The sequence below is a fragment of the Limulus polyphemus genome, unplaced genomic scaffold (assembly GCF_000517525.1).
Source record: "Limulus polyphemus unplaced genomic scaffold, Limulus_polyphemus-2.1.2 Scaffold3934, whole genome shotgun sequence".
In the NCBI taxonomy this organism is placed as follows: Eukaryota; Metazoa; Arthropoda; class Merostomata; order Xiphosura; family Limulidae; genus Limulus; species Limulus polyphemus.
Window position 1 is genome coordinate 89360 of NW_013669544.1, and position 10348 is coordinate 99707.

General features: G+C 29.8%; 1 protein-coding gene across 5 annotated transcripts in view; it reads left to right on the forward strand.

Annotated features, from left to right (window-relative positions):
• Positions 1-10348, forward strand: part of LOC106470308 (protein SSUH2 homolog) — a 100472-nt gene that overhangs the window by 87591 nt on the left and 2533 nt on the right. For all 5 annotated transcript variants that reach the window (XM_022398910.1, XM_013930853.2, XM_022398912.1 and 2 more), the window contains 7 exons: positions 1099-1159; positions 1817-2004; positions 3563-3657; positions 4410-4502; positions 7593-7695; positions 8584-8688; positions 8937-10348. The exon at positions 8937-10348 is cut by the window's right edge and continues 2533 nt beyond it. In XM_022398910.1, the coding sequence (XP_022254618.1) occupies positions 1099-1159; positions 1817-2004; positions 3563-3657; positions 4410-4502; positions 7593-7695; positions 8584-8688; positions 8937-9083 (792 nt within the window). In that variant the 3' untranslated portion in view covers positions 9084-10348. The remainder of the gene's footprint in view (positions 1-1098; positions 1160-1816; positions 2005-3562; positions 3658-4409; positions 4503-7592; positions 7696-8583; positions 8689-8936) is intronic.

Below are 10348 nucleotides of genomic sequence, written 5' to 3' on the forward strand. Positions count from 1 at the left end.
TTGTGAGCGTCCTATTTATATACCAGAAAAAACATATATCTAGTAAATGCTAGGGCATTCACGAAGGAACAAGATACTTCCAGAAAATAGGCGGCGTGACAATAGTCACGTGACCCTCTGACGCAACAATATTAAATATTATGGGGTTGTTCATTATTTTACAGCATGCATGAATTTTCTTAATGGTGTATTGCTAATTGTAGCTAACTGATAAATGCTGAACACCACGTGTTATGTATTTCTTGATAAAGTCACAATAATACATTTAAACCCTATAAGGGCCATGTCCATTTATGTGATACGTTAAATATTTGCACTATTATACACAGCGCTTCATTTGGTGTGTATAGTCCTACACAATCACAAACAGTTCTGTATATCACAAACATCACTTAACGAATTAAAACGATGGTGTTGAATACAATCATATGTGAATAAAACAATAGTGAAGGAGGGAGGAAATGGTCAAGATAAAACCTGACCCTCCCAGGTCCCGATCCAAATTTCAAGATGATTATGGCATATTTCAAGATTAATTAGATTTTGATTCAGTTTTTGCTGCATCTGTTTATTCTTTAATTGTATAAAAACTAGAAATCATATAAAAATAAAATTGCCAAATTTGATATAAGGATTGTACTTCATACAATCTTTTCAAAAGCGCTTTCAGAAGTTCAAAATTCGAACTTAAAACTTGTTTATGTACTGTTTTGACTTATTTATTAAATCATTAATTAGGAAATAGCCAATGGTAAGATTAAAGAAACTGCTCTCAGTCTGTGTTTTACAAATCCCAGTAAAATAATAATTTAGAATTGAAACCGTGGTTTAGAACACTAAAGTTAGTTAATTTTGAAATTTGCTAAATCACGTTTTGGTTATATTATTAAGTTATACGGCATAGAACACTGTTTCAACTGAGTAACATGTTTTAAATGGTTTTGTTCAGAACATTTTTCATTTATTTCTTTTGTTCTGTGACTTTGTATTTTTTGTTAAACCTTGTTTTAATTTCAATATCCATTAATGTATTTTGTGTCAGTAAATATGTGCTTCACTACACTTGTCAGCTGTTTTCCATTTACTTTATTGTATTAGTACACCTTAGAAACCTTTACCGAAAAGAGACAAACAGCATGGGCATTTGAACCTTACTTCGGTAAGTGAAAATACAAAATAGGGCTAAGCATGTTATATTTTTACTGATAGTGATATAATGTAAGTGTTACGTCTCAAGCTTATTTTAGGGTGCACATATTATTAAGCTGAACAACTAAATTTAAAGTTATAAGTTTACAGATGGTTAAGAAAGCCAGAATATTAAATGTAGTTCAGGTAAAGTTTGTACGTTCTTTCTAAATCTTATTAACTTATCTATACTGAATGCTAATTTGATCGTTTTTAATTGTCTAGTATCATGTGTGAACCATCTTTATGCATTATTTTCAAATTAACCAATCTGTTTTTTGTTTTTCAAGTATTCGAAATAGAGATTAATGTATCAAGTTATATTAAGGATAATGCTGTATAAAGATAATATAGTAAACAATTATATACATATTTCTAAATCCTGGAGTTTAGCACATGGTCTGTATTATATAATAGCAACTTACTATGCTTTTTCAACCTAACTTTTTGTTTGTAGATAGGAAGTGAGAGGTAACATATTTTGTATTGAATGTTCGTAATGCATGTTAATTATCGTTGTCAATTGTTGAATTTATGAACATCATTCACTTTTTTCAAAAATAAAACTAATTTTTCAGCTGCCTGAACTGCTAACTAATGTTAATAATTTATTAATTTTACATGTTAGGAGGAACAGTAGACAACCCTTCCACTGACCATCCTCCTGGACCATGGGATATTGCTGCCACTCCTTCCTCATCCTTCACAGGCTCCATCACTCAAATAGAAGTTCCACACACAGCATCAATAAAAACATGTCATATCTGTGGAGGCGTCGGACGTAAACGTTGCTTCACATGTTCAGGGAATGGCTATGTAAGTGACAAACTAACACAAAGTAGAAGGATTACTTAAAATTATTCAGCTTAAAACTTTGGATACCTGGAGATTTATTTAGACATATATTCATAATTAGCTACAATTGTATCTTCTCTAGCTTCATGACAACAGCTACTGATGCCCTCAAGAAGAAGTATTATACATTTCTTTAATGCTCTAAATGTAATATATATTCATAAGAAAATTAGAATCTTGTGAAAGATCAGAATATACAGAAATTATACTCCAAGATAGGAGCTGCTACAAAAATAGCTATATCATGATGATTAATGTTTGCCATATGTTAGGTGCATATTTCAAGCTTGTTGCTGCACCTTGACATATCCCATACCATGCACAGCACAATTCATAGAAATACATTAACTTCTGCCTCTCATGGTGCAGCATATTTTATGTTATATTGGTGTTATCTTCCTTAATATGTCACTTGAGCCCTCTGGAAATATCGAGAGTCAATGGCTAATCTTGAGTTTGCATTATACTAACCTGTGTTAGAATCATAGTTTTCTAATGAATCTTTCACTACTGTTCTGCTCAGTAAGTATTAGTGATACCATAGTAAAGCATTTTACATAAACAGATGATTGTTCCCTAACAATGCCATAGCAAAGCTTTTTATTTAAACAGATGATTACACATTGCTAATGCTATAGTAAAGATTTTTACATATACAGATCATTGTTTGCAGACTATATTTCTTACATCACAACCTGTCCTGAGGTTTGCAGTTTCTTGGATGATACTCGACAAATTACTGATAGGACTTTATCCCATAACTTTTTAAACAGATTTCTCTAAATTATTTATGCACCAACTTGCTTGTGAGTCCATCACTTTTTTTTTACCATAATAACATAATAAGAGTCACATAAAAAACGTTGACAAAAATACCATAAATACTGAAGTTATTTCCACTAATTACTGCTGGAATCCCTTACGTAACATATTTTATAAAGAAAATAAGTGATTTCACCTAATTTCTTGGCAAGTTCTTCTTAACATGCAAAATTATGAAATTACTCAACATGATGCAATATGTGGATACCACCGGTAGCGTAAGTGGTATAAAATCAAATTGGTGATTTCAGGGTTAATAATTCATCGTGTAAGCACTGGGAGGCAGAGCAACTTCACCATTCTTAATCAAATGTTGCTTTTTTGTGCATTTCATAACAAAATGTGTCTTTGGAAATAGACTATATTCACCCACTGTCTCTATGTCAATATGAGGATTAATTTTTATATATAATACATAAGGTCCTTCACAAAATATTAAATAGTTTGTAAATTAGAATATGCCATTAGAAAAATGAAATGTTCTTATTAAATTGCAAGTTTTTAAAAGTAACAATGATCTCTATGAAAATTATGCTATCTTCATATAATTCTACATAAAATTCAATCAAATGTTTTTTTTTTCATATTAATATTTTTTCAAATCAGCTTTACTTGCTGCATTTCAATTAAGCTAACGTTTTATAACATGCTGACCACCTAATCAAGTATAGTTTGTTTTTCTCTGTTTATGAAATAGGAACAGTGTTATTCGTGTCATGGTGATGGCTATAAGAATACCTTGGATGGTGAACATGAGAGGTGTTTCAGGTGCCATGGTACAGGACGAAGGCGGTAAGTCTCATAGAGAATTCTTGACTTCATCATCGTAACTGACTTTAATGCAATAAATTGACACTAGAGTTCATAATTAATATCCTGTTGCAGATGGTTACTGTGATTAAATCACCTACCCGCTTATGTTGCACTTTAGTTAGAATCTGTGGGTCATTCTTTTAGCTAATTATGAAATGCTAATTAGGAGGTATTAATTTTTCACTTCTGGTTATAACTTGTAACTTACATCTGTAGTTAAATTAGTCTACAAAATAAATTGTTCTCCTCAGCATCTGTATTTCAAAACTCAAAATTTGAACATAAACAGTTTTTTATTCACAAATTTCTGCTTTTTGAATTTCAATATTTGATGTTTTTTTAATTATATTATTTAGGATAATGCTTACAAATATTTTTTAAATTAATCATGATATGCCTGAACATTTATTTTAAAGTGTACTATTTCCATTAAATAAATATTCTTTATAAAAAAAATACATCCAGATTAGATTTAAACTACTGCAAAAAGTCAATATTCATGATTAAAAAACAATAAAGTTCAAAATATTCTTCAAAACTATTTATCACTATTTATTTTGAGTATTTTTCCTTTTAATATTTAATGATATTAATCCAGAAATTCAGTAAGTTTTAAAACCTATCTCACCTACATCTGAAATACCTAACTCTTTCAATAATCAGAGAATCCTAATTCATTGCCCAGTTATTATGTAGTTATTAGCAGTTTTTTTCTTTTTGTTAACATGTAGGTGCTGGAAGTGTAACGGTGATGGTCTGGCATTGTGTAAAGGATGTAGTGGTACTGGTCAGATTAAGTGTTTTATTCGACTAATTGTCACGTGGTAAGTGTTTTGGACACTTGATAAACAACACTTTATCAAAGAAAATACTTTATAATGGTTCTGGTCATCTATTATTATACTTAACTTTTAATTGAATTTTATTAGTAAAGCTAGTCAGTAGAAGACGTATACAAGTGATTTCCATTATTAACTATTGGGAACAACTTTTAAAATATGAGGTGGAAAAACAAATTGAAACAATGGATAATGAATGATCATAATTCTTACTTTTAATAATTTATATAAGTTTAGTTAAAATGATCTCGAAAAGTGATTTTCTGATTGAGATTTTCAAATGATGCAAGTTAGCTCAAAAACGTACCTGTTTAATTTAAAAAAATATTGTATATAAACTATATGATAAAAGTATTTGCTTAAATTTGGAAATTGTATAAATTAACTTCAGTAATTAATACTTTGAGCTGAATTTAGATAAATGATGTAGTTTATTTAAGAAAATAGCAACATTTGGTTAATTTAAAAAAAATAAACTTAACTTTTAAATAACTTTTGTTCTATTTAATACTGGCTTGTTAATATGAATTCAATGGACTTTTGGGGTAAGACATTCATAACTTGGCATGGCCAGGTGGTTAGGATGCTCATCTCACAATCTGCGGGTCATGGGTTTGAATACCCATCCCACCAAACATGCTCTCACTTTCAGCCATGGGAGGATTATTAATTTGATGGTCAATCCCATTATTCATTGGTAAAAGAGTAGCCAAAGAGTTGGCAGTGGGTGGTAATGACTAGCTGCCTTCCTTCTAGTCTTTCATTGCTAAATTAGGGATGGATAGCACAGATAGCCCTCATCCTTTTCAATTTGAATTCTTGTTTTTTATTAACCAGTTTATTGTATTTACTTGTGATATTTCTTCCAAATTTCATAGTATTTTTCTTTTTGATTCTTGTTTATTTTTTAATTACATAAACACAAGAAGAAAAATATAAATTAAATGTGTTTCGTTTGCCAATCTGGTTGTTGTAGGCTTAACAGAACTCAAATATGCAAACTTAAGTTACATGAAAAAAAATTTAACATGAGTGAAGGAAGATATTACTACAAAGGAAATTTTTAAAAATAAATTGTGAATTAAATTAAAATACTAACCTGCCTGATAACAGACTTTTCTCAAATTAGGTCCAAACCTTTGTGAAATAGATTTATCCAGCAAGTAAGAAATGTTATGAAATAAGAAAATGAATGTGTAACTTTGCAAAAAATCTAGAACATAATCTTTGGCACCACAAATATAAAAATAGTAATGAAGAAGCAAAATTATCAGATCGGTAAAACTGCAAAAATATGAACTATTAATAGATGGAACCCCTTCTGCACTTTTCATGAACTAAAAATATGTAATAAAGACAAATTCTTTGTCTTGCATCTTTTGTTGAGGAACTTGTATTTTAGGGGCAGTGCTTACTACTGTTAGATTCTTGTATTTAAACCACTTTCTTCTTTGTAAGCCATTATTGGGACATACCTCATGAGTGAGCTTGTCATGCCTAAAGCTATGGCTCGTGTCAGGATGCACTAAAAAAAATTATCTATCAAAGCAAAATTACCAGATTAATGAAACTGCAAAAATATAAAGTATTAATAGATGGAACCCCTTCTGCACTTTTCATGAATTAAAAATATGTAATAAAGCAAATATTTCTTAAAGCAAAAATATATAGTATGAAATATAAAATATCCAATGAAAAGTAAAAAGTTTTGACTGTGATGAAAATATTCAGTGTTTCTGTATAGTATTAATTTATAACCCACATTAGGAACTTAAAAGAGTATTTGGCATAACTGAGTTAACCTCTGAGGAGAAATAGGGTTTTCTTCTGAGATGACACTTTTATCAGTATGTAAGCATCTATGATCACTGGAGGTTTACAGTAGCTTAATAAAGGGTGTCCAAAACGTCTGGAACCATAGGCACATCAACAGATTTTACAAAATCTGTTCCATGTGCTGTTCTTGTAATTCAAAACATTTTAAATTAACTCAACCTTCTCATACTCTGACAATGCCATAATAAGTCATGTATCTGAAATTAAGAAAAGCTGCAAATCACCTATGATTCCAGATTTTTCGGACACCCCTGTATATGAGAAAGATAAAATAAACTGTCATTAGACGTAATTCACAGTGCTAAAAACAAAGCGGTGGTTTTTGGTAGTAGATTTGGAAATTACTACACATTATGCTTATGCAGCTGTGGGACTAATGATTTCCATTATAGAAAATAAGGGAGGTTTAATCTTGAGATGTCACCATTAGAGGAAACTGCATTCTGCTTTCATATACACAAACTTTACATCTATTTCCCTCCTGGGCAGACAAGATATCTCCAGGAAATGACATAGAAAAATTAGTAGCTAGAGCAAAAATAACTTTATGATCTTTCTTGACCACACGTCATGTGAAAACTGAACATACATCTGAATAACTGACAAATCTAAACATTCTATATTAAAACAAGAAGATAGAAAAAGTACGGTATGTCTGCATACCATGTAATAACCTGTCCTAGAAACATTTAAGTTAGTAGGAAATGTGTCAGTTTACATTTATATTAAATAAACATACAAAAGAATGTATTAAATATTTTTAATTGTAAAATTAGGATATTTTATTATAGTAAATCTAATTTTATCCACTGAGTAATGACAAAAGTAATATTTTAGAATATAATATTTTGAAATTAGTTAGACTTGAATAAAATCTTGGTTCTTATACAGGCCTATAATAATGGGAAAAAAGCTACATTAAAATAATCTTAACCTTACTATAAAGGACCTAACAACTAAATATTTGGGCATCCATAAAAAAAATACTAATCTGTAAATTTTATCATAAAAATCAAGAAAGATTGAAAAATATTTATTTATTTGAGACCACTTAAAACAGTTTCAATAAAAAATAAACTCTGTTAGTTGAAATTGAATGGTTGGTTTCATGTAAAAATTAAGTCATGCAGTACACATTAGTTTTGGTGTATAGATACGTTGTAAAGGATATTATTTTCAAATAAACTTGCACCAAGTGGAACAAAATGGGAGCTACCCTATAAACTTGAATTTTTTTAGGACTAACCATATAGATGAACATGTAGTTGAACATTCTGCTGTTCCTGATGAGAAGATAAAAAGTGGCTCAGGACAAGTGGTCTTTGAAGAAGAAGATGAAAAGGTATTCAACATTTCACCAGCCTCAAACTTGGTTCAAAATTTTGAAACTATTATAGAACTAGACCAACTGTCGTCTAGGGGTTAGCATGCTAGAATAGGAATCTAAGGGTCCATGGTTCACATCCTGTTACTACCAAATTGCACTCAACACTTTGGGACTATAGATGCACTATAAAAGTGATAGTCAGAGCCTACTATATGATTAGAGTAGTAGGTGCTGCTGACCCGTTATCTTCCTTCTAGTCTAGAAATGGCTTATGTAGTTTTGTGTGAATATCTGAAAGAAGCAAATGAATTTTCAAGGAAAGCCTTTTAGAACTTGTAGTAGCAATTATCTTATAATCATTTAAGGTATTATGTTGATTCACTTACTGATATGAAAAGTGAATTTTTGTTTATATAATGGTAAGTAGCATTCTGTGTTCACATAAATGTCATATTTTATATGACTTTTTTTTAAATTTCAGTTTCAGAATGGAAGATTTTACAAAACAAATACTCATAAAACCATTTTTTATTGTGGTACTACTAAAGTAATTCTATGCAGAATTTTCTGGGATGTTTTACACTAAAATTTTAATTTGGCTTCTTGAAAATCATGTCAGTTCAGGAAATAAAATAGAGTAACATATTAAGACTTTTCATGAATTATAGTTGGTCTGTTAAAAAAAAAGAGAGAGAATTAATAAATTTTGAAAGATATTATTTCTTACTTGAAAATTTCCTGAAAGGTTTAAATGTATTTTTTTTACAAGTTTAGATATCGCAGTCATATAAAACCTTGTAGAATATTTCTTAAAGCTACTGATAATATTAGGTGATGAGAAGCACCTTAAATTTAATTATTCCATATGAGAGGTAATTATTAAAAATAAGCATTTGCTTATAGCTATGGCCAGTCAACCATTTTCCTGATACTACCATCAATATGGCATCATTTCAGTTAGTTCAAAAACATGCAACAGCATTCTCTGCAGAAAGGATCCTTCGACAAGTGAGTATGATGTTCTTCTGTCCAAGTTAAATGACTGAAAAATATACAAACATTATTAACTGTCAGTCTGATGCCTATATGTGCTTGGCATGAGCCTATAAAGCCAAAATATTCAGAAATAAAATTTTAGTGTATTAAAAGAAATTAATAATTAATTGTTTCTCTATGTTCCTAGCAGTGCTGTCACAATTAGTCACTTTCAATTTAAAGTAAGCAATATGTATCATTAAACCTTTTTTTTTTTCCAGCGCCATCGAGTACGTATCATTCCGGTTGCTACAGTACACTACCAATGGAAAAATCACAGTAACACCTACAGTGTGTTTGGTTTTGAGAAAAAGATCCATGCTCCTAAGTACCCTCAAACTTGCTGCTGTGGATGTACACTTTTTTAAATATTAATGAACAGTGCCATTGCTGTTAAATGATATATAAAACCTTTTCAAGTTTAACTAATTTGTGGTGTCTGTGAAGTTTCATGCCATTATTCTGGTTATAAAACAGTTATTTGCTAATCAGCATTCTGTTACCTTCAACTCATTTTATCATCTTTTACAACCTTTGCTAACTCTTACAGGTCTCTAAAAACAATCAAAACACTGAAGCGGCCTAAAACATATATGAGATCCAAGCATTATAACTTTCAATATCTTTTCAGATATTTTGTTGTTGTTTTACTTGATTCATAATGTTTCTCTGATCCTTCTACCATAAAGTAAAGTTTCTTTTATTATTTCAATGTTATAACTCGATGGTTTTGTAACTACTGTTATTTATCATATATTAACATTTCTGTAATTCAAAGTATCTATATCTGTTCATAAATAGTTTATTTAAGTAAAATAAGTTTCTGATTCCACTACTAGTAATTTTCATGTGCCCATTAGAATATCACAGAAAAAACATTTTTTTCTAACCATGTATGTATGTATGGTAAGGATTTTCATAAATCAGTATATCTATTGATCGCTGTTTATATTTTTTATTTCAAGCCAGTGAGTCTCTACAGAAAGGTGAGATGTAATTTCTGGTAATTTGCAGGAACAATTTAGCTATCACAGTGATGCTAAGTTGTCAGTAAATGAATGTATATTCTTCAAAGGAAACATACAGTATATGAATCAGTATTTGGTGGTCAGCAATAAAAAAGAAGAAAATTTCCAAAGATTGAGGAAGGTATACAACGTGAAACTATCGTCAAGCTATATTTACACTATGCTTTTTGGTCAGAGTTATATTAAGAATTTCCTTCTATGATTACTGTACTGACATTGCTTATGTTTTAATTGTATTAATAATTTTAGATCTAGACTTGGAGTTGATAAAGTAATCAGATTTTTTAAGTTAAATTCATTTTTTGACAAGATTCTTTGTGACATAATTAGTATGATTCAAAAGATAATGCTTTGTGATGAGTTTCTTCTGATCTAGAACTAGCTGAGACTTAATCTATTTTACACATACTATACCTATTTCAAATTCCCTTATTTAGAGCTACTTCTAAAATGTTGATACAGCTACTTGTGCATTATGTTTGTATTAGGGACTTTTAGTTGATATATGTATGAGCTGTTAATTTATTACTAACTATGCAAAATTATGTTAGGTATGTCTCAAAATGTTAATCTATATATATATATATATATATATATATATATAT